Source organism: Oculina patagonica, chromosome 14, assembly GCF_052425735.1.
Source record: "Oculina patagonica isolate OP01 chromosome 14, crgOcupat, whole genome shotgun sequence".
Lineage (NCBI taxonomy): Eukaryota > Metazoa > Cnidaria > Anthozoa > Scleractinia > Oculinidae > Oculina > Oculina patagonica.
Window position 1 is genome coordinate 512,581 of NC_135771.1, and position 26,121 is coordinate 538,701.

The 26,121-nt window shown below is 32.7% G+C and overlaps 1 protein-coding gene across 2 annotated transcripts in view; it reads right to left on the reverse strand.

Moving 5' to 3' along the window:
• Positions 1–614: 614 nt before the first annotated feature.
• Positions 615–26,121, reverse strand: part of LOC144637418 (uncharacterized) — a 28,411-nt gene continuing 2,904 nt past the window's right edge. For both annotated transcript variants that reach the window (XM_078496482.1, XM_078496481.1), the window contains exons 4-12: positions 25,454–25,622; positions 5,860–5,978; positions 4,955–5,122; positions 4,010–4,359; positions 3,491–3,770; positions 3,040–3,175; positions 2,512–2,626; positions 1,965–2,049; positions 615–755 (exon numbers count right to left, since the gene is read on the reverse strand). In XM_078496482.1, the coding sequence (XP_078352608.1) occupies positions 709–755; positions 1,965–2,049; positions 2,512–2,626; positions 3,040–3,175; positions 3,491–3,770; positions 4,010–4,359; positions 4,955–5,122; positions 5,860–5,978; positions 25,454–25,622 (1,469 nt within the window). In that variant the 3' untranslated portion in view covers positions 615–708. The remainder of the gene's footprint in view (positions 756–1,964; positions 2,050–2,511; positions 2,627–3,039; positions 3,176–3,490; positions 3,771–4,009; positions 4,360–4,954; positions 5,123–5,859; positions 5,979–25,453; positions 25,623–26,121) is intronic.

The following is a 26,121-nucleotide window of genomic DNA, read 5'->3' on the forward strand; positions in this document are numbered from 1 at the left end:
GGTGGTACGATTTCAACCTTCTCTAAACTTTGCTAGAAAAACACTTTTCACACTAGAGCAAGATTTCGATGTGGATTCTACGTAAAAATGTCTGAATTTGTCGCATGTGCATAAGCCAAAATTTGTCCATTGATTTATTTTTTTTTGCGACCCGTACCGATTTTTTTCTAGCCCTTTTTGTTTTCGTTTTTCTCTGCCTTCTTATTCTCGCTACCTTCATCTATACATCCCTTCTGCTGCTTTTGGATTGTTGCCAGCTGTAAACGCCAGAGATGGATCTAGAAAGTGTAGAAACAGGGGGCTGTAGCAGTCAGCGCAACAACTATGGGAGGGGGGATGAGGTAGCTCCCCCCTCCCTTGAAACTTGTTTGCCAACCACCGGATAACAAAAGGACATTTCAAACATAAAGCTTTCAAAAAGAGGAAAGAAAAAACTTCATTACATTTTTTTCACTCGTAACATTTAAATTTTTTTTTGCTTAATTCAGACTTCCAAGAGTTAGATTCATTTTATCCAATATAACCCATCCATTAGCCGATGCAAATTCCTTCAGTTGTTTGAAACTTACAAAAACAGTGCACAATGGAGATGAAAAAGATAAAAAATATGGTTTGGTAACAACAATTCCAACACTGAATAACCATAATTAACTCTTTATTTCTTTAGATCGTTTCTTTCAGGGTGGTCAATTTCTGCTCCGCTGATTGTTATGCCTCAGTCATGTCAGACGATGAACTAGACGCCGTTGCTCTTGCTAAACAAAACAAAAATGCAACATTATTTTATACAGTGGAGAAGAGCTGTTTGCAGTCTATTTGGAAACGTTAAAATAAGATTAAAAATAATAAATAACAACAATTTTTTTAACGCAGTTTTTGAAATATGTAAGCAATACATCTTTAAGCGAAAATACTCAACGACGTTTCGGTATCATCCTGCATGGCACCATTATCATAATACTTATCATTAACTGTGTTTGCAAATTTAATCTTATAATGCATCTTCATTAAAATTAATAGTAAAAATTAAAACCTAAAGAGAATAAGCAGCCCTGAATACGTTTGTGACTAACTGAGTCTAGGCGTTGTGTTTGAAAATGCCTCTGTCTCTTACTAAAGCACGGTTCAGCAAGCAAATAATTAGAAGAGGAACGAAGCGAACGAACAGGTACAAAGATTTTCAACAGGTAACCAATGTAGTTTAATTAAAGTTTCAGTGATATGATCATTCTTCTTCTCCAGTGAGATAAGTATTGCAGCAAAATAAATAGAGGTTCAATTCCCGAAATTATGATAATTCGGTCCAGCCTATAACATCTCATCGTATGTTTAGCGAGAATAAAAAAAGATAAAGGTATGGAGGAAGGTATAAGGTATAGGTAAAAATGTGACCCAGATCGTGCATTTGAGTAATTGTCAGTATTCCCAGTTATCACGATGCGTATAAAGCATATGTAAGTGCCATTCCAATTGCAATTCTTAGCTGTCAGTTGCAAATTAAATTACCTAGTTGGAAGAAAGTATATTATTGCCCAGAGCTACGAAGTGTAGCTGCGTTCCCATAGCACCTTGAGTCGAGAGAGCCACAACGTTGGACAAAACCGTTGAGACACTTGTACAATTTTGACTTATATTTGTACCACAGTTCATTTTCTTTCCGCCCAATCCTCATTCTAATGTTGTCAACGTTGTCGTGTTAGAGCAACAAAGCCTGGTGAATTTCAAACCCCATGAAAAACATTAAGTAGAGGGGGATAAAATTTATTTACCCGCTATACGGATTACGTACATGTCAAAGCATAAGCAATGCGTTTGATTTTTCTAGTTATGTTCAGGATTGCAGCACAAAAATATTTTTTAATCCAGTTGTTCTGCAAATTTAATTGTGTTCAAGACTAGACTAAACTAGACTAGACTAGACTAGACTAGACTACTCTTAGCAGGATTTGTACATCAGGTCTTACCAGAGTACCATTGTCCACCAGGCCAGGTTGGAATATCTTCATTGAACACTGCTGTGAATGTTTGATCTCCGTTTTTCACCTTTATCTAATTTAAAAACAAAACAAGATTTAAGTTATTTTATACTCCATGCTTGTGATGCACAAAGTCAAAGGAAGGTTGAGTTCAGAGCAAGCCGTATGTGATTGATTTTTTAAAAAAAGAGGGTTTTAAAAGGAAAAATCTATTTTCTGAAAGAGAAAGATTGCCGCCAGTTTGATGCTGCTGTTGCTGCTGTTGCTAATAAACTAATAAAATTTATTGACTAACACATCAACTGGCAAGCCAGTGGTTTACATTGTGGGCCATAAAAACGTAATCAATATGGAGAATATAAAAAAAACGATTCAGTTAAAAGGTCTTAAAACATGCATTGGTAGTTAAAGGAATTTAATTCCTGAATGCCACTGCTACTACTACTGTCACTGTAACTGGAAGTTCAAGTTGCAGGTCTTCTGCTTTCTTAGCTTCGTTAAACTTTGCGAATATTAAAAAAATACATTACTGTACCTCTTTAAGCCTCCACCCACGATCTCCTTGAAATTTCCTATCTGGTGATATTTGAACTCTTTTGATAGTGCCCACGTCACGATCAATGAACTCGAATTTAATCACATGTACGTTTCTAGAGAAAATAAAAACAATTGACAATCAATCGAAACACATTATACAGAAAACGTCGAATGTGTCCTCGTCTTCTGTTTTGTTGTTATTATTTTGTTGCCGAAAAATGCTTCGTCGTTTTCCTAAAATGTGAAGTTCAAAATATATTTTCTCCTCATTAGCTTGGAATGCTTAGCCCTTAATATATCGAGGGAGAAGCGATGGATAGGGAACTCAAAGGGCAGGCTAATGTTGTAATGCAATCTTTGATTAAGTTTTCATAAAAAAACAAGAAAAGTGGATTTTTATACACCTACAAATGTGAGATTTTAGATCTGTGCTTTGGACCCAGCCGAAATTTGTTTTTCGAAACCAAAATTTCGGAATGTTTTTGTCACCCTGCCCTTTGATGGATGCAACATGTATAGATCATACCCTCGTGTTTCTGTGGTTGGCCCGGCCAATGTGTGTTCATCCGTTTGTTGATCCCCTCGTCCTTTAATCCTAACTTTCATTCTGTATTCTCTGCTCACAAATGAGTCTGGCGTGTGGATTTCGACTGTGTATTTAACTGGTCAAATAAACAATAAAAATCAATAACGTTTCCACATTAAGAATCTAGTTTTTTTCCTTTTTTATTGTGAAATTTTGTTTCTTTTGTTTAAAGGCCTGTTGGTCCTAATCTATAGGGTTTGAATTCTCGCGACTTACATTTTATACAGCCAACATGGCCATTTGTCACAACAACGGCCAGTTAATTTTTTATCATTTTGCTCACAGGGTTGCAGTTACAGAAAAAAGATTTAACCGTATACCATGCCCAGTAGTAGAAAGATGATGCTCCTGTATTATAAGTTGTCTAAATTACATTATGTTTAATTCTTACCTCGGCAGATCAACAAACGTTTCACTCGAGCCGCAAGACGATCTGCGATATCGTTTAAATTAGCAGCAGAAAATTCGACGTCTATGGCATCGTCCGGTTCAGAAGTAATGCCTTTTAGCTCTGATATACGTTGTGTGTTTTGAGCGTTGGGAATAAGTGCACCAATTATCTTAACGTTGCTGTCGTCTCGTAACTGCTTTGCTTCTTTCTCAACCCTAAAGGTGTCCATAATGTTTCCATTTCCGTGCTCCGCTCTCCCGTCTGAGAACATTACTAGAATCTTGAGATTTGTAAACGATTTAAGAAAGGAGAAAATAAAGATTAACGTTGTTAGTAGCAGACTTTTGCATTTGACACTAATTAACTTGAAGATTGTTTCTGTTTATGCAGCAATACAAAAAGCTGATGTTTGGTAACTACAGAATATTTTGGTTTAAATCATGTGCTGATATGAATTTTAAAATGTCGTAAATTTGTTGGTCACATAGTTTATAAAAAAGACGAAAATAAAAAAGTCACCTTGGCAGTGTCGTCGCCTTTTCGGTCTTCACGTCGTTTGTTAAACTGGTCTAAAATCATTCTTTTTAAGGCGCGTTTCAAGAGGTTTTTGGTACCGCGTCGTCCATGTTGATATTCTCTGTCCATGAAACTGATTGCGTCGGTTGCGCTGCCAAAACAACTGATTTGCCGCGACTTAGCGTAAGTTGCCAGTGCAAAGTTGTAGTCTTGTGATTCACCGCCTAGAAGATCCAGCAGTCTTCGCAACACGGTTTTTACGTTCCCAACTGTCGTTGTGGAAATACCCTGACTGTCTTGGATCAGAATAATAACATCGGCCTTGGTCTTGCAAACTAAATCTCCGCTTGTAGCTGAAAATTCGGATAAGCAATAAAGGGCATTATGCTCTATTTGTACGAATGATGACTCGGTAACCTCAAGAAGGCAGTCACCACGTGCACTTTACAAGTGTTGTCGCCTGTAGTTATTGTCATTTGGATGAGCAATAAGTGAATAGTGTACTGGCTTAATGGTTAACACACTGAACTCTACATTGAGTGACCGTGTTCAGCCCATGCGCGAGTAAGAACTTTGTGTTCTTGGGCAAGAGACGTTACTTTAATGGTGCTCCCCTTTATCCGGGTGTTATAAAAATGGGTAACGTTAGCTTTGATGATAGGGGAAACCCTTTGATAGAGTAGCATCCCATTCATGAAGTAACAGAAACACTCTTAGTCGCTCAGTCGCGCTTCAACATCAATTTACTTTAAATCTCCATCATGATGAACTAGGTGCATTCCATGTGCGAGAAGACTCATTCGCCAATTTTTAGTACTTTTTACCTAAAAACATTAAAATTAATTCCCGTGACAATGTCCCTTAAAAGCAAAGAAAACACATATTACAGCTGCAAATATAATATAAAATTCTAATTTTAAGTACATCGTCTTGACAATTTCAGGTTACCTGGTATCGCACATGACCTCTGCTTTAGCGATTCCCATCCAATGTTATCCGAGTTAAACGAGTCTTTGTAGTGCTTCATACAACGAACCATCTCCATATCGCAAAGGCATACGGCGTGCCTACATTTCTTTTCCGCGACTTTTCTTGTGCGATATTCACTCACTGGAGCTATAATAACAGTTATAGTATACAAAATTTTTTTTATGAGAAAATACTGCAGTGTAAGTAAAAGGGTTAATCCCTCAGCTACGCTTGACTGTAAGAGTTCATATAATAGGTGTAGCGCACTGCGCACTCTCATAGCTCGCCTTACAACGTTCAAGATGTTCTCAGCTCTCCTATTTTAACTACAACGCACCTTTTCACAGTTAGAAATCGAAAGAAAACGATAACCCTAGGGAACAAACTGAGGACACAGTAATCGCTACTGTAAATCTTAAAAGCAATGACAATCTTTGAAAATCCAGGTGAATTACTATGGAAGAAAAGGGCTTACTTCAATGAGACATACTACACAGTTTTTAACCGAAATTAACGCAAAATCACTGTGCAATTCGCTTTTCAACTAAATTTTCCAAGACGTTTGGTGGAACGGAAATCATTGCGGATAAACTCGCTCATACTCAAAGCCAGACACAGTATTCCGTAAAGATAATTGGTGCATAATCCAATTTATCTGTTGCAGTCACTAGTTGGGTCAAAGGAGATCATTGATCTATCCCGGCACTTTTACATTAGAAGTCCGGATTGCCTTCTCAATATAAACGTAATCAAATAACTGATTTTTGTAAGTTGTGAAGCTTACAAGCCAATGCTACAACAAATGCTATTTTAAGCAGCCTTAGAAAGAAAAACAGTATAAGAAGTTGTCTTAGAAAGTTTTAAGTAAGAAATGAGATGCTTACAACATTGTTTGGTAGCGGCGTTGTACTTGAAGGTTTTGTCCAAAGCATCTAGCGCCAAACCATATTTGTCATTGTCCTGCTGGAGATCTAACTCGCAAAAATCATGGGCTTTGCAGCAGCTAAAGAGAATAGCAGGAACATTCATGAAAAGAAAGAAAGCACATGGTTTATTCGGTGTTAGTTCGTGTGTTTGTTAGCTTTTTCAATTCTTTTCCATTAGTAGTAATGTACTACACTCTAAGGCAAAAAATTTTTTGCCTTAGAGATTTAGTACATAACTACTTCCCGTTGTTGGGATCAAATACGGAAAACAAAAATGGAAAACAAAAATGGAAACCAATCCTGAAAACAAACCCTGTAATCAAAACTGTATCAATCCTGAAAACAAAACCCTGTAATCAAAAACTGAATCCAAGCGTAGCCGTCTCATATGACATAAACTTAAGTTTATGTCATATAGAGACTGATGTTCAAATAAAATTTAAAAATTTTATTTGCTCAATTAGTATAAATAAATATGCTCTTATACCTTTTTCAAAATTTTGGATACAGTGCGTTTAAACAAGCCTTGATATCATAACTGAAATATCAATCTGGAAAACCAAGCGAAGCAGATTTTAATGAGTCCGGCACCGCAGATCGTAAGATCGAGGAGGGGGATGGGACGAATGTTAAAAAATCACAAGGCCTTGGTGGGTAAAAAAGCTTCGTAAGAAGCTTTTCGGGCCTTGTTTTATGATGTTTTTGAAATTTATTTCAAAAATCACCTTATTTAAAAAATGCTCTTATACTCTTTTTTAAAAATCTTGCATCTTAGTGCGTTTAAAACAAACCTCGTTGACATAATGAAAATCAAAACCTAGGATCATAACCTAGGATAAACAGATGAGTTTGTCTTTAATATCCATAAGGATATGTTTCTATACAGCTATCCGATATGTATTTTATTGCGCGCTTGTCATATCCAAAGCTGTATACTTTTTCCTCATATTTGTTAACAATTTGTTTACTTTTTCTGGTTATCTTATTTTCATTTACTAATGTGAGTTCTTTGATATCGCCCTTAACCATCTTAATCATATTTGTGTGATTTAGTATTTGTGAATTTTCATGATTAAGGGAAAAACCTTTAATAACACATTTCTGTTTATTATCGCCATATATGAAACTGTAGTTTTTAGGGCCACCGCTTACGAAGGTACCTTTTATAACATCACCATCTAACTCATCTGTTAAATCGCCTAGCATATCACCTGTTTCTATTGTCTTACCATTTTTGGATTCGATATACACAATACTATCTGTATCAAAATATAATACCTGTTTATCTAAATAGTCTAGTTTTTCATACAACATTAGCCGTGCACTGCTAGTCGTAAAACATGCTACATAGATATTTGTATTATAGCTATTATCAACAAACTGATCTTTATAAGTATAACTCATCTGTACCATTTCTTCATTTATGAAGTTTATGTTTAAATTATCTATTGTATCATCGAGAACTACTTGATAAAATTCATTTATATCAGTTACGTATTTACATTGATTCATGTTATTTCGTTGACCAAATTTCCCCCATAGTGAGTTTAAACACATTTTTGCAATAGCTCGTAAACCTGAATTTTCATGTAATTCACCTAATTCAATGTCTAAATTCTTTTTAACTTTATTTCTAAAACTCATCTCGTCATTGTTATTTTTAAAATTATATTTTGTTGATTCAAGTTTTAACTTCATGAATTTTTTTATATAACCTTTGAATAGATCATCGGATGACTTCTCAAAATGCCAAACCTCATATATTTTTATAATTTTATAGCCTTTTTCAATGGCTTTATTGACTTCATCGGTTGTCCATGTGCCTATAAATGATCGTTCATTTTCACTATGTTGGCATCTTTCTTGTTGTTTTGATTTAGCACATGATATACACAGAGGGAACATGAGTTTTTCAGCCTTTTCACATTTTATTTTATAAGGCAAAACAGGGTGGTATAATTCCCGTGGAGGCAAAATTTCGCATTTTATTAAACCATACCATTTTGTGTCGTATTTATCAGGTGTTATTATTTTTATAGGATGACCTATGGGATATTTTTTGTAAAACTGAACCGTAGGATATAGGGAACAAAAATCAATATATTTTCCACATTCATCTTCTTTGAATTTGTATAAGAGCTTGGAAGCATTAGTCCTTCCTCCAAAGAAAGAATCTCTAGGGTTTAGTGGGGTAACCACTTCTCTATTCCAATCATTTTTATAATATTTTTGAAAACTTTTGTCATTTTTTAACTTGCATTCCCACATTTCAATAAGATTGTAACCAGCAGTTGTTATTTTATTATTTTTTTCTTGTGTTTTATTATACAAAGTACCCATATCACTTTGATTCTTGTTATTGATAACATCAGCCTTGTAGCAATCTGGGCATCCATGCCAGAAGCAACCTTGGAATTCAAAAACACTATTTGTAGATGCACAAAAACCATCTACTTTTAATTTGTTATTGTTACATTTGATGACTTTTTCACCTCCTTCCAAGGCATGTTGAATTTTAATTTTATTTTTCTTACTTATGTAATCAAGCCATGCAATACTGACTACACTATGGTTTTCTATTTGAACAACGTTATCGACTACAGCTATGGTATTTTTTGGCATATAATTCCCTCTATAGATAGCCATACAAACACCGGCTATTGTGATGTATTTTAGTGGATCAATATTTTCTTCATTTATAAAATCTTGTCTAAATTTTAGCATGCATCGCCTCAGTATATCAACATCCGAACGACAGTATTCAACTATCTCTTTTTTGAAATCGAAAACATAATTTTCATTAACACGATCGTCATACCATTGTAAAAATTTCTGTCTATCTTCTGTTTTCATTTGATTATAGCCATAATGTTTTTTGGAAGGCATCTCTCCTATATACTTTTGATTACAAACTTTGTTGAAATAATGTGGAAAATATCCTTTTTTCAACTCGTTTAAACCAAACGTTTTAGGAAACGATGATAACGATTGTTGAATGAAATTTAAGCTGTCGATTATTTTGATTCTTAATTGTGAAATTTCCATCATCATAATTTTTGCACCATTGTAAATACAATAAGGTTTGAAACCATTATCTATACACCATTTTAGTATAAAATGACTGTCATACCCTTTGCTATTATGAGCCAAAAGTGTATATCCTTTATATTTTTCATTGACGATTTTATTACAAAAACTATTAATATCATTGAAGATTAATTCATTACCATCGAAATCATGACAGATAGCTAAATTGACTTCGTGTATTCCAGTGTTTTGGGTACATTCGAAATCAAAAAATAAATATTTTTCATTATACGTTTTACATGAGTAGCAATAATCTTTTTTGAGAATGTTTTTATTTAATCGGCATGGTTTTTTGCTATTTTTGATGCAATTTCCACCCATAACTTTTATCTTTTTCATGAAACATTCATGTTTGCTTTCACAATATTTATTACAATTATTACACATTTTGAAACCGCATTTATGTAGTTTAATATATGGTTTTAGTATGATTTGATTGCATTTTAAACATTTTGCTACACTGCTACATACTGAATCATCACTATCTTTTTTCGATCGGTTACTAGTATGGTTTTTGAAGCAAGTATTACCATGAAAAACACGATTGCATTGATTACATGTAACGTCTTTACCATTACATTTATTTCCATCTGGAAAATATTTGAAACAAGATAGACATTTTTGGGGGCATTTGTGTTTATCACGTCTCGTATAAGCTTTTTTACAAGAATGGCAGTAATATGCTACATCTAAAAAAGCTGTCATTGATTTTATGACATCGAAATGATTCCGTGTTTTGTATAAATAAATTTTGTCTGTTTTACCATTATTGGATGTATATATGATTTCATTGAACTGCTCAGAATCGATAATGTTAATCTCAATATCTAAATGTGATGCAAAGCTATTTACATCTTCTAAAGAATTTCCATAATCATTAATTTCAACATTAGCATTATTATGAAGTTCTTTGGCTTGAATTTGTTGTAGTTTTCGACTTTTATTGAATCCATCTTTCAACTGAGTTGTGGTGTAATTCTCAGGGTGTAAATTAGCATAAGCTGTTACAATGGCTCTTGCTAAGCATAATGTATCATTATTTTTTATCGTAATAATACATTGTTTTCTATTCACTGTTTGTTTTGATAAATATAACCGCCCTTTTCCTGCAGGTATTTTAACAGATTGAATAATTATTTTGCAATTTTCTAAATCTATTTCTTTATACTCTAACGTATTGATTATATCTGAAAGTTGATTTAACTTGAAATCAGAAACTTTTAACAATTTTGTTGAGATAGGATGATCTAATTCATCATTTGAAATTACCAATCTGAATCTATCATTACCTTTTAACTGCCTTTTCTTTATTGTCATTTCAACCATTTTTTCAAATACACTGAAAACATCATTTTTATCACCAATGAAATTTTTGCGTACATTTATTTTAAATTCGTTAGTGAAAGCATTGAATTTTTTATTAACCGTATTCCCAATTTCAGTTATTTTGAATAGAGGTTGGTCATTGGATGTTGAATCAAAAATGCTGTCATCGAAATTAAATTCATTTGAGACATTAGTTCTAGGTGTTGGAATTGGTTTTATTTTCTTTGTCCTTGGCATTGGTATAGGCTTGTAATCATCCCTAAATTCAGGAGGTGGTTGAATGATATTTTCCTCATAATCCTGCACCCTCTGTTTTACACTCTTACGAGGAGTTGGGATTGGTGGTCTAGGTTGGTTTGCTTTTAGTGATAATACTAGTTTTATGAGTTCAGTTTTAGATAATTTTTCTAGATCTAATTCATTCATATTAATATATGAGATATTTTTTTCCATTTTAATTTTAATATGTGCTAAATCTTTAAGTAGACGTTTGAAAAAAATATTTTCTATTTTCTACTTAAGGATTTAGCACATATTAAAATTAAAATGGAAAAAATAGCTGATGTAATAATAACTATTAATAATGAAAATTTTCAAATTCATCCTATATATGATTTATATTGCGCAAGTAGAAATGGTAAAATTGCTCATATATTTAAAAGAGATATTAGTTGTGGTAGTAAGGGGCATACTGGTTATATGTCATGTTGTGTTCGAAAATATGGCCAATCAAGTCAAAAGTCTTATCAAGTGCATCGATTTGTTTGGGAAGCTTTCAACGGTATTATCCCCGATGGTAAAGTCATTGATCATATAAATGGTGTCAAATCTGATAACCGTTTATGCAATCTACAACTATTGACACATCAAGAGAATTGTAAAAAATCAGCAAAAGATCGTGATTATAAATTTGTAAAAGACAATCATAAAAACAAAAAATGTGTTAAAGCTATTAATTGCATTACAAATGAAGTTTCATATTTTAATAGTATGTATGCTACTCAATTATATCTTGGTATCAACGCTGGTGTCATAAAAATGGTCTGCGAAGGGTTAAACTGTTGTAAAACCGGTTATTCTAAAGATAATATTCAGTATAAATTTGAATATGTTAAAAAAGAAGATATACCTGATAACAAAAATATAATAAAATCACCAAATATTATGCCAAAAAAAAGAACACTAAAAACAAGCAATAAAAAACAGTAAAAAATATATTGTGCGTTTAAATGGATAACCAGTAATAAAATATTATTGGTTGTTCAAAACAACGATGGCAGTATAATGACTGCGTAACGACTTTTTAGTCTTATACAATATAAGTTACATAAACTTGTCTTTATATCACGCATGAAAAACGTATAAACAGATAATTATTTTCTTTATAATATATAATAATGGATTTGGTAAATGAAATTACAATTCCAAATGAAATTCAAACTCATATTGATAGTCAAGATGAAAAACCAAAAAGAATTACAACCGATGATCTAAAATCACCTGAAATGACTTTTATTGAAGAAGGTGAACAGATAATGTTATATGGAGTTAAAATATTTCTACATCCGTTATTTCCGGAATTCGGTTGTACTTATAGCGGTGAAGTTGTTGATACCGAATCTGGAAAAGAGGCTGAAACTATTTTTATTAATGATGTTAAAAATGTAATTTTAAAACTTCAAGATTCAATTGTATATTACATACTGACAAAATTTATTTTTGAATCTTTTTATAATTCATATATCAATATTGAAAGACATTTTGGTATAATATTACCAAATCCTGAATTTAAAAATTATGGTTTTGATGTTAATAATTCTAAAATCGTTGATATCAAATCTAAAAAAGAGGTTGAAACTATTGATATTGATGGTATTAAATGCGTATTTTTAAAGTATGATGATTGGTATATTTATAAAGTTTATTTATGTTTTGTTGTTGAATGTTTTGATGATAGATTTTATGTATTGTAATGATCTTTTCCATGTTTTTAAAAAATAAACTATAAACGCGTTTCCATGAAATTATACCTTTGGTCAAGCAATTTAGCATTTTGTAATAAAACTCTTGATTCAATATCTTGTACAATGCTCTTTACTTTGCCGATTCTGTTATTGTTTGATGCTTTTTGTTTTTGTTTATCCATTTTAAAAAAAAGCCAATATTATATCAATTAGCTGATCTTTTGTTAATGTATTTAAATATTTTCTCATATATATATATATATATATGAATTGCTGCTCTATATATTATAGTGCGTTTAGATATAAACAGATAATTATTTTCTTTAATATATATATAGAATGACTGATATAACATTAAATATCAAACACCTTTTAGAATCTGATCAAAGCTCGAATGATATAGCCTTCATTAATAAAATGTATTGTATTCAGAGCATCCTTAAAACAAATATTTGTATTATTAAAATGCTATCTTCAGACATATCAAATGAAGACAAAAATCATGTACGTTTAAAGTGTATACCTGAATACCAGAAACGACGACGGGGAAGGCCTCGTAAGGATCAACAAAATACATAATTATTCAGTTTACGGTTTTAGCCATAAGTTATAAATGATTAATGAGTACAATGTTTTTAATGACGTGATTTCTATTGACCAATCATATTTCAACAAATTTTACTCAAAAAGTTTACTCAAAAGTTTACACAAAAGTTTACACAAAAGTTTACACAAAAGTTTACTCAAAAGTTTACTCAAAAAGTTTATTCTGAAATTTACTGCCAAACACAGCTGTGCCGTGAAGTTATGTGTGTTATATATATAATGGTTTGTAATTCTGAAATCCACGATGAATTAAAAAATTTAAAAGAACCTATATGCCCTTTCTGTGATCAACTATTGATAAAAGGTATCAAGGATGATGAGCAATGCTGTAGTAAGCAGGATATAGAAAATATAAATGGTATGGATGTCTGTCTAAATTGCGGTTTGGTTCATAGTTATGATTATGTCAGTGAGTATATTGATTTTTATGAAAATATGCATAGAATACGGCGAGAATCGGTATATCATCGTAAATATCACATCGAGGCTGTTTTAAACGATTTATGTATTAAAAATGGAGTTCAATTGTCTCATAATCAGCGCGATAAGATTTACAAAGTGTTTCATGAGATCGGTACTATTCTTCCATCTATAAATAAACTCCGAAGACGAATGATAAGCACGAAATATATTATAAGACAGCTGTTTAAAATGCTTGGTATCCCGTACAATTTCATCTGTGTTACTAAATCAAAAAAAACGCGAGCTTTTAATGATTGGTATTGGGGTGAGATTTTAGCATTAAAATCGGCTGAGATTGCACGGATTATTCAGTAAATTTATCATCATACTTGAGCAGATACCGATCGATTATTGGACCGGTATCGCATATGTAGTCGTCAGTAGTTTTCATCATTAAAAAGATATTGGATAGTTCATATTCCCCCGTTCTTAACATGAATTTTATTGTATTAAGCAAATGCTGATAGCTTTGATAAGCAAAAATTCCATTTTGAATTTTTAAATCGAGATTCTGATGCTGAAGCCAGCCTTGTATCAATAAAGCTCCCGTGCTGATTGCAATCAGGCTGATACCACCAGTTGAAATGGACGATACTATGCCTCCTGAAGCGAATAAAATAGCCAGCGAATTGCCTATTAATTTCAGCCTTCTAAAGCTTTTTGTAGCTTGTTTATAACACCAACACTTTTTATGATAAACTTTGTAGTATTCTTTCAATTCTTGAATTTGCGATTGATTTAACTTGTCACTAATATGGTTCCATTCGAATATATTTTTGCGTTGTTTTGTCATATATTATTGATTAGACAATGTTTTCTTTCTATTTTTAAATCTGTTGTATAATTTTCTGATATTTTTAATCAACCGTTCAATAGTTTTCAGCATCTCATGTATTAAATCTGCAGTTTTCATATAATAGTGAGTTAGATAATTTATTCGAAGAATATACCCATTGTTTTATCTAAAAATTGGACTTTGTGATACTCTCGACTATTCACTGACATTGCTGTGTTACTAAAACCGATTCTTTGTACAAAGTAATCTGAAGAAATTTTAATGCTAGATGTATTGATATTAAACCCAGAAAATGTTCGATCAATACTCATAGCATTATTGCAAACAGCGATTCTAAATTGATTCCCTATTTTAGTATACCAAAGATTTAAATATTTGCCTATATAACCATCTCTAATTTGCTCTGTATATGAATCTAACCCATAATCAAGGAATAGCTTATTCTGCTCCACTTTTAACCATGGGTATTCAAAGCTACTTGCATCGATAAATTCAATTTTAATCCTTTTATTATCATTGGTCTTGTAGTCATATTTGAATGCCATATATATAGTCCAGTCATTGGATTCATTGATATTTTCATTTAAATTAATTATGAAAACACCTTTAAAACCCCCTTTTTGTTCAAATTCTGTTAACAATTTAGTAGTTTGAAAAACGAGATTACTACCTAAGCCAGACACTACAGCACCATTGCTATCTGACATGATGAAATTTGATGGATCTAATAAATCGAAATAATACTCAAGTATTTCATTATAAAAGCTCTTGGGCTGTAATAATTTAATCTGATTTTCAAGAGTTGTTTTGAGAATATTGATTTGACTTACCAACTGTTTATAATTAACAGCTTGATCATCAGTAGTACCTTCTGCAATACCATGAATGGCCTGTGTTTTCATATCAATTGATGCATTGAAAGCTATTCTATCATTTTCAACATAATATAGCTGATCGTATATACTGGGTTCAACATTACTTTCATAATTCTTAATCCCATATATTATAATATAAGTTTGCAGTTTTGGTACATACGAGTGTCCTGACTTCATTTTTAAAACGATATCGACATAGAGATAGTTGTTGTTATGTTGTTGATACTTATGAACTTGAGCTATTGTTCGACTATAACCGTTATAAACTCGTGTAGTTACTTTATTAACAGTATCAATCAATGACACAACACTGATATCAACACTATTCTCATCTATTTCAACTGGAAAATAGAGTTCAAATGCCATTGTATAATAATTAATTGGTATAGGGTACATGTTGATACCTAATCTGCTTGAGTAGTAATTTTTCGAACTATCAAGAAGTAATTTTGTATCTATTACCTTTTTATTGATTTGATGAACAGGATTTGGATGATGAATTAAATCTCCAAGCTCGATATCATTCTCTTCACTAAGTTGATTATCACTGTCAATCATTATATTATTGAAAACGTTTCCTTTATCAATAGAGGTAATATGTGAACTGTCAACATACAATTTATTTACACCATCGGTTCCATATATTGGTTTGCTTAGATTTGTTATGCGATTATCGTTCATATCGAGATTTGCCTGCATCATGTTACTACCGTGAATATCAAGCTTGCTTAGAATTTTTTGAGTCAAAACGCGTCCTACGACCTTCTTTAAAAAAGTGTTATCAACGTACGATTTGTCTGCTTTGTTTTTAAGGCTTTGAGCTAATACACCTCCTGATTTCTTCGTTAAATATGTATTATCAGCGTACGATTTGTCAGCCTTAGTAGCAAGTTTGGTATCAATTTCAGTCCTTACTTTGTTATCCTCAACACTAACATAGCCTACGTTTGGTACAGATCGATCGTTATATAAACTTGGATAATACACTTCGGTATTTTGCAATGAAAGGCCGGCACAATCAAACACTGTTTCATTTCTGTTCTTTTTAAGGAAGAATTGGTTAAGATATCGTTTATTTACGGCCGTCTCGAGATCCCTTGAATAATTTTCAATTGAATCATCGATCGCAACGTCATCAGGCGTTTTTAGCCCTATTACTCTCTTTTTGTTCAAATTGAAATTACCTTCAGGCGTAACATCAAAGCCGACTCCTGGGTCACCCTTTTCACCTCGAGGGCCTTTAATTGGTGTAATATTAGTGTTATTTGATTGTAATAAACCGTTTGAGTAACTCATATTATATCAATCAGTTATATTATATTATATTTTTTCATTGAAATTCTTAGTTACGAATTTTCGTGGCTTATCAATATATAAAAAGCTAAATGGGTCTGCAGTTGCTTTGAGATAGTCGTTTTTACTGATTCCAAGTTCTCTGCAAATCATTCCTTGTTCATTATTAGATGGGAATTCGAAAATACAGTGATGAGTACAATTTAATCTGATTGTTTTATCGGTATTATAATAGCTTTGAGATAAATAAATGCAACTGCAATTTTTATTTCTTGAATTTGTAAAATAGTTGCGTATTTCGCTATCATTTTTTGATCCCGTATTGAGATAATCGTCAAAGATGACTAGTTTTTGGCCTTCATCTGATATTTTATCAAGCGGTATTATTTTATCATTACTTGCTTCAATAACAGAATAACCAGCCTCTTGACTAATGGGTTCAAAAGTATTGAAAAGATGTTGATATTTCGATTGCTGAAGATTTTTCCCATAAAGATATATTTTATCATAAAACAAAAGCCGGTATATCATATCAAGTAAAAGGTTGCTTTTACCCCCACCCGAGGGAGAAGAAATCAACATTCTGAAACATTGATTTGGCATGAAATCGTATAGTTGTCTAAAGTTTGAGGCCATATCGTCTTTAGTGTCATAATTCGGTATTCTCATTATATTATATGGGTATATTATTTTCAGTTCAACATGGTGTTCAACACGGTGTACATCAAGGTGTTAAACGCTATGTTAAATGTTGATTTTTATATTCAATTTTCATTTTTTATGTAACGTAATAATATAAAATAAAATGAGTTTACTTAGATGGAAAGAGCTTGCAAAGAGTAAATCTGATTTGGGCGATAAAATCAATTATGTTAAAAATGCAATCACACAAAATAATATCGGTCAGCAGACAAGCCAAGAGTCATTTTCGAGGGTATTCAAACCAGTGACAAGTAAATTAGATGATGTAATTAAAAGTAATTTGCAGATAGCAAAAGTACCTAAAAATCGTGTCAAAAAGGGGATGAGAGGTGAAATGGAAGCTCCAGATTACTATCCTGAAGTTGATCCTTTTGAGGATATGGACGTAGATAATTTATTTGATGAGCCTGTAATGCCACAAAATGAAAAACAGATTGTACCGAAACCACCAACATATGAAGAATCTTTAAAAGATCTTTTAGAAGGAAATAAGGAGATTTATGTTGATCCCCAATATTTTCCTGAATATGAAGATGAATTACCTCCTGAATACGATGAGGATGAAATTGATTATGCTTTAGATGCTGATGATGAAGTAAGTGAAATACTAGAAGACGTTGGTATCGACGATTATGATGTAGTGCAAATGAAATTAGATCAGCCTGAAATGACACCAAAGAAAACCAAGAACTATCTTAATAAGATTTTAGAGAAAGCCAAATATAAACGGAGACAATTGAAAGGTTTCAAGGCGAATGTTACTAAAGAATATAATAGGGGCACTATATCTGAAGCAGAAAGACAGATTAAAAATAAGAGAATAAGCAATGCAAGAGTTGCATTAAATGACTACATAAATCATTACGAAAGTAAAGCCAAAACGATAAAAGGTTCTGGTATTCGAAAAAATCAGAAAGGTGGAAATGTTATATTTTTTAACGATGTAAAACAGCTTCTCAAAAAATTGGAATTGATCATCGGTTCAATAAACGCAGGAAACACATCAGTTAAAATGCGAAATATGGGAGTCGCTATATTAGACACACTTTTAAAAAGGTCTACTATAAATAAACAACAATATAAACAGATATATAATCTGTACTTTAAAGTCTAATTTATGTAACTGTATTATATATATGGATCGTGAGTTAGTATTATCATCATATAGTGTTAAAAATCAAGGGAATAACACTCCTCAAAATTTTACAACTAAATTCAACAGGCCTATAACATTGGATAGCAATTACCAATATATGATAGGTCTCAATCGTATTATTAACATGTCATTTACATGGTTTAATGTAAATCCCTCATATGGTAATCAGCTGATTAAATATAGTTCAGATAATGGGAATAAATTTGAAGACATAACTTTCCCTGCAGGTGTTTGGAATTATTCTGAATTTGATGAATATATTAAAGAGATTACTAAGACGGGGGATGATGATAACCCTATATATCCCATCTCTATTGATTTTGATTCAACAACATTCCGAGTCACAATCACTTTATCTCAAAATTATCAACTTGATTTGACGCATAGCAATTTCAACGACCTTATAGGGTTTGATAAAAAGGTATTAAAGGATGCGGTTAATATTGGTCCAAGAGTCCCAAATCTAAGCCAAGATACCGATATATTAAATGTACATTGCGATCTAGTCAATACTTCTTTAGTCGATGGCGAAGAGTCGGATATCATTTATACTTTTTCGACCAGCGTACTACAGCCGAGTTATTCGTTTACAATCGAGCCTCGTAGGGTCACATATAACCCGGTTAATAAGCAACAGATAAGTAGCATTCGAATATACATCACAGATGGGAAGAGACGGTTAATTAACCTGAATGGAGCGGATACGTCTTTTTCATTAATTTTGAAAAGGATAGAATAATATAACATAATAGTATATAATGAAACCATATGAATTCAAGAGGTTTTACCATCCAAAATTTGGTAAATTTGTATATAAGCACAAAGGGTCAGGGATTATCGTTGATAACATTTTCAAACCGATGAAGAGTGTTATGTCGTCTGTTGTTAAAAAAATTGTCAAGCCCTTAGGTAAGAAGGCGATAAAATCAGGTATTTCTCATGCAGGTGATAAACTGGGTAAAAGGGCATCAGAAAAAGCCGGAGACCTTATAATGGAAAGGCTTAGGAATATGAGGAAGGGAAATGATGGGCAAAAGGCACTATCCCCAATCTTACAGAAAGTAAATGCCTTACCTGTCAGACACCAACAGAAAAATGAAAGTACTGATATGATCATTAATAGATTAATATCAGGATCAGGTGTAAAAAGAAGGCGTTGAGTAAAATGAATAAAATGATTAAAAAAATTGGTACATAATTGCAAAATTATGTAACATAATAATATATGTCTTTTAGAACAAGCGAATACTTACAGAGGTCCGAGTTGGTTCGATTTCAACTCGATGATGTTATTCGAGTCCCAGCTAACGGTCAGCACCAACTTAAAAACGGCTATAAGTTCACGATTAACGATAGAAGTTCATTCTACGATTGGTATAATGCGTATTTCGAGGTGCAATTTCAGGTGCAAATGTTAGCTGATGGAGCAACCACGGGGGCGAATCGTATCACAGTTATTAATGGAGCACATTCATTGATTGACCACATGATGATTAAATCAGCAGGAAAAATCGTTTATGATACCGATAATCTCCATAAAGTTACTTTCGTTAAGAATCTCCTCGAATATAGTGACGATTTTAGTCGTTCAGTAGCAAAAAATAGTCTTTGGTATCTAGATACCGACCATAGGATAGCAAATGCTAATCAGAATGCAGGGTTTGAGGCTAGGCGACTTTTGACGACAGGTCTCAATGATGTCAATGTTGTTATACCTCTAAATCGTTACAGTTTCTTTGAAGAGCTGGAAGGTCGAATGTTACTCCCAATGCAACTCCAATTCAATATACAGTTACAGAATGACGCCGAATTACTTAAAAAGGCCGATGATGTAGCTGATGGACGAGTGGTCCTTAATAGATTCCTTCTATGGGTCCCAAAATTGACTCCAAAGGACAGCCTATATGATAAGTTTGTTAGTTCCTTCTTGGTAAAGAACACTTGGACGTATATGCGCGAAATGTATGAGGTTTCCGCACCAACGAATAGCAGTGGATTCTTCCAGATCTCATCCAGTATTGATAATGTTAAGGCTATCTTTGTATATCTACAACGAGCTAAATCAAACAATGCTGATGAAAATCCCTATGAATTTGATACCTTCAATATCAATCTTGACCGTGGGAATGGTAGTTATTTGACAACATGCCGATTGGAATACGGCAACGGAGTGTTTTATCCTGAGACCGAATATGATAGTGAGTCCAAAGTTAGGATCTTCAATGATTTGATGTCTTATGGTATGAGAAAGAATGATTACAACAGCGGTACACAACTCAACTTTGCAAATTACAACTCTCTCTATCCTATTATCTTTTTTGATTTATCATATCAAGCAGAGCGAGTAACTAGAGACCCAAAGCAGTTGATCTTCAGATATAAACTAAACGCTAATAGTGCGGAAGATAGTCCTTTCAACGTCCATGCCATCGTTCTTTATGATGAGACAATCGTTATTGACAAGGTGGGTAATGAGCTGGTTATTGTATAAATCAATCAATTGAATATTATGTATAAACCATTTTATTTTGTATACGTTTTATAAACAAGAAATTATATAACGTAGTATATATACAAGTAATGACAACTTATCACTCTCATAAAGTTAATCTATCAGAAGGACAGCGAAGGAAGCTTTTGACTGCTTATAGAAATAAAAGTGAAATTACAATTCGCTTAAGCAATTCAGATCTGACTGGCAATGACAGTTTAATGCTAACTCAACGACAAATCAATAAATTGAATAAGGCTAAGAAGTTAGGTGTTGGATCTGATTTAAACATCTCAAAAACACAAATTCGAAATGTCATTAGGGTCGGTCATGGGGCACCGCGAATTGGTTTTCCAATGATTGGAATTAGTGCTCCGAAAACGCAAACAAGATCAAGAAGGTCAACAACTAACAAATCAACAACTCATGACACAACAACGAAAAAAGACGGGGGTAAAATCAAACTACCAAATAAGAGAAATGCATTATCTTACAGACCGCCACCATTCATTGGTTCTTGGGATCAATATAATAAATTTCTCAAAACTGGGGGATTAGTTCTTCCAAATTATATTTCAAAAAAAAAGATTTCAAAACCCAAAAAAAAGTAATCAAGCCAAAATTTCATAAGAATATACCCATGAGTAATTTTGATCTCATACAATGGTGTAAGTATTTGAATATACCAATAAAAGATGTACTAATGAGAGATGAGACCGTTCCACATAATCACAAATTAGGATTATTCATTTATAATCTTGAACCATCCTATATGAGCGGAAGTCATTGGGTTGCAACTTATGTAAAAGATAACGCTATCAATTATTTTGATAGTTTCGGTATGCCTCCATTTCAAGAAATAGTCGATCACGCAAAAAAGAAGAATTTAACATTGATACATCAAAACAATCAGATACAGAGCATAAAGACTACCACCTGCGGATACTTTTGTATATACTTTCTCAACGAAATGAATAAGGGGAATTCGTATTATAATTTATTAGAAGTGTTTGACATATATGACACAATGAATAATGAAAAATTCATTCAACATTATTTCAAAAATATGTAACGTAATATATATACAATGACTAAATCGTATTGTGTACGTGAAAAAATAAAAACTAATTCAGTTCCTAATTCTGAAAAATATATGAGAACAAAAAACAATCGTTTAATACTCAAATCGAAATGCGTTTCTTGTGGTATTACTAAAACCCGTTTTGTTAGTGAGAAAAAAGGGGGTAAAATAGGTGAAACGATTAACAAAAAGGTCGGCGAAAAGATTCCAGGGTTTCAACAGGCTCAAGACTTAGCATCGGCTATCATGGGTGCTACCGGAGGCGATAAAGATTTGCTTAAACGTTACTGGTCGGGCAATATCGCTAAAGGGGCTTTTAATAAGAAGAATGGTTTATTCTCAAAGAAATTCTGGACATCTCCAAGTGAACACCAAGATCCTTCATGCTCTGGTACTATTTGGGATAAGAAATCTAAAAAATGGCGAAACACATACTGTGATTAAATATCTAATGTATATATATATATATATATGTGTAAGTCATACTGTGTTTCATGTAAAAAGAATACTGAGTCAATGAATTCTAAAAAAGTCAAAGCAAAGAATGGCCGTCTTATGGAAAAATCAAATTGTTATATTTGCGGTAAAAAGAAGAGTAAATTCATAAAAAGTCATAGTGGTGGAGCTCTTGCAAGACGAAAAGGCCCTTCTACTGTTGATAAAATAGCCTATGTAGCATCTAATTTCATAACTCCATCACCTAGCTTTGCTTCAATGGCAAGACTTTTAGCAGGGCAAGCTCTCAAAGGTGTAAAAGACAATGTTGATTACTACAGAAAGGGAGAAGGTATCGATATCCATAAAGCTATTCTGAAAGTAGCACCCAAAAAGGGTTTTGTTATTCCAGGGCATAAATATACCGGACCTGGAAATCCTCTTGAAAAACAGGTAAAATGGGATCCAAAAACAGGTAAAATACTAAAAATATATGAGCAACCAACTGGCAAAACAGACGCTGTTAGCATGCAACATGATGTAGATTATTCTGTATGTACTGACAAACCATCAAAAGATCAGGTTAAATGCAAAAACGAAGCTGATAAAAAGATGGTAAAAGCCCTTGATGCTATCCCATGGAAGGACAGACAATGGGGTCATGCTATTGCAAGGAACACTATTGCTACCAAGGCTAAAGTAGGTATGGGTGTAAAACAAAAGAAGACAAAAAACGGAAAACGGCGTTGAGTAAAAATGATTGGTCTCAACAATTAGCCGATGAGTTACATAAACCAATCAGACGAAAATTTAAAACTAGAAGAGTAATATCAAATGGAATTGACGACATATGGTCTGCTGATTTAGTTTTTATGGATAAACTTTCAAAATGGAATAAAGGTTATAAATATCTATTGACTATAATTGACGTATTCAGTAAATTTGCTTGGGCTATACAATTGAAAGATAAGAAAGGTACATCAATAACTAACGCATTCAACAATATTGTCATTAATGACAAACGTAAACCTGAATTTCTCTGGGTCGATCAGGGATCTGAATTTTATAACAAAACATTCAAGGAATGGCTAAAGAAAAATGATATTAAGATGTATTCCACTTTTAATGAAGGTAAAGCTGTTGTTATTGAGAGATTTAATAGAACTTTGAAAAATAAAATGTACAAACAGTTTACTATTCAAGGTAACACACAGTATCTTGAAATGCTACCCATACTGGTAAAAGAATACAATAATACAAAACACAGTTCAATAAAGATGACACCAACAGAAGCTTCAAAGGAAAAGAATCAAGGAATTGTATATCTTAACCTATACGGTGATATGGAGCCATTATCAGCAAAACCCAAATTTAAGGTTGGTGATAAGGTCCGAATATCTAAATATAAACGAAAGGTGTTCGACAAAGGCTATACTCCTAATTGGTCAGAAGAGATATTCATCGTTGATAAGATCCAATACACTAATCCAATAACTTATAAATTAAAAGATTTGAATAATGAAGAAATACAAGGTAGCTTTTACGAGTCCGAACTATTGAAAGCAAAACAAGAAGTATTTCGTATTGATAAAGTAATTCGGCGGAACTATAAGAAGAAACAAGCTTTAGTGAAGTGGAAAGGTTATAGTGATGAATTTAATAGTTGGATACCAATCAAGGATTTACAACATATTTAAACAATTTTTAATTTTATTTATGGAGTATATGTTAAGAGTGCCTTAAAATCAATTATCAAGTATTACACATGCAAATAAAAATATTAAGTATAATATTTTTATAAATCAGTATTTGATTACAAAAAATATTTTAGGACATACATTCAATTTAGAGGAACTGTAAATTATATAATGTATATATATAAGTATGGATTTAGAAACAGAAACAGAAAAAAAGGAGAGATGGCGAAAATGTATTTTTCACACAACACTAGCTGAAATAAGAGAAAGAGAACAGATTTATAAAGAATATTACGAGCTAATAGAACGTATTAAGAAGCGAGAAAAAGAGGATGAAGAAAGAGATGAAAAAGAAGGTTGAAAAAAACGGAAAATTCAGTAATGAAATCAAAGCAAGTTTAAACGCACTATAAAAGAGATATAAAAAATAATGTATAATAAATATTATAATGACATCAAATTACATCAAAGAAAAATTCGTTGAGATGATGAATATCATAGAAAAACATTGCATTAAAGACAATACACTTTTCTTACAATTAAGTGAAAAGGAACAATCAAATAGATTAGTTAACATTTGTACTGATCTCGGTATTATATCAAATATGATCCTACATAAAAACATGTTCAAAAATCTAATAAAAATACAAAAATATTATATTGAAAATGTAATATAAGACGTTCATTTTAAACGCACTAAGATGCAAGATTTTTAAAAAAGAGTATAAGAGCATTTTTTAAATAAGGTGATTTTTGAAATAAATTTCAAAAACATCATAAAACAAGGCCCGAAAAGCTTCTTACGAAGCTTTTTTACCCACCAAGGCCTTGTGATTTTTTAACATTCGTCCCATCCCCCTCCTCGTTCTTACGATCTGCGGTGCCGGACTCATTAAAATCTGCTTCGCTTGGTTTTCCAGATTGATATTTCAGTTATGATATCAAGGCTTGTTTAAACGCACTGTATCCAAAATTTTGAAAAAGGTATAAGAGCATATTTATTTATACTAATTGAGCAAATAAAATTTTTAAATTTTATTTGAACATCAGTCTCTATATGACATAAACTTAAGTTTATGTCATATGAGACGGCTACGCTTGGATTCAGTTTTTGATTACAGGGTTTTGTTTTCAGGATTGATACAGTTTTGATTACAGGGTTTGTTTTCAGGATTGGTTTCCATTTTTGTTTTCCATTTTTGTTTTCCGTATTTGATCCCAACAACGGGAAGTAGTTATGTACTAAATCTCTAAGGCAAAAAATTTTTTGCCTTAGAGTGTAGTACATTACTACTTCCATTTTAAGAACTTATAGACAAACTATGAACTAAGGACAATGGAACTGAAATAGTTTTTAATGTAGGCACATCTACTACTTAAACTCCATTTTTAAAGCCTGTTCCCGGCTCTCGGTAGCTAGGGAAGAGCAAAAGCCGAGGGCGAGGGAGCAAAAAAAGGAGGGAACCTCGTTTTTCTCTAGCTCCCCCGCGCTTTTCGCCCTCCGAGCTGCCGGGAGCCTTAAACATGCTTCCATTGTAAGAGAGGAAGCTCATTAGTAAGTCAAGTGAAGGTTTTGCTTACTAATCAAAGTTGTCCACAATTTTTCCTTCTCCACGTGGACCACACCAGCAACCATAGTTGTAAACACCAAGAAGATCTGTGCCACTAAAACCTGTCGCATCTTGTACCAAATCCTTCAGTTGAAGTAATCTTGGAGTTATTAGGGCAGACCTTTTCCCTCCTTTTTCTTCTAAAAGAAATAATATTTTTTTTAAAACTGTTGCCAGAAATGTCACAGGGTGTTGGACCTTTAAATCGAAATGGACGCTCTTTGTGTGATATTAACTTGTTCGACTGTATAACATTGACTGGTTTTAACGGCTTAAGTTACCTGTGGCGTATGCACGCGACGGAGCAAGATCGTTTGAAAGCGTTAGGTTAACTATTTCCTCGGCAGACCCTTCGTCTGTTTTCATCGAGTGATATCGCAGCCTTCCTTGTGAACGTTTCTTACCTTCTCTTTTTTGAACTTGCCTCAATGCTCGCAGAATATTTCTTTTAAGTTATTGTTAAGGCTCTTCGCTTTTAATAAAACAATTTTCTGGTTATCTATGTGGACGGACTCCGCATAACAACGGCCATCAAACTAACATATCTAATGTTTATTGCCAGATTGAAAAGATAAAAAAGAAAAAATTGAATTTCACTGAATTTAAGCAATTATGTTTATATAGATTCAAAGTTGAAGG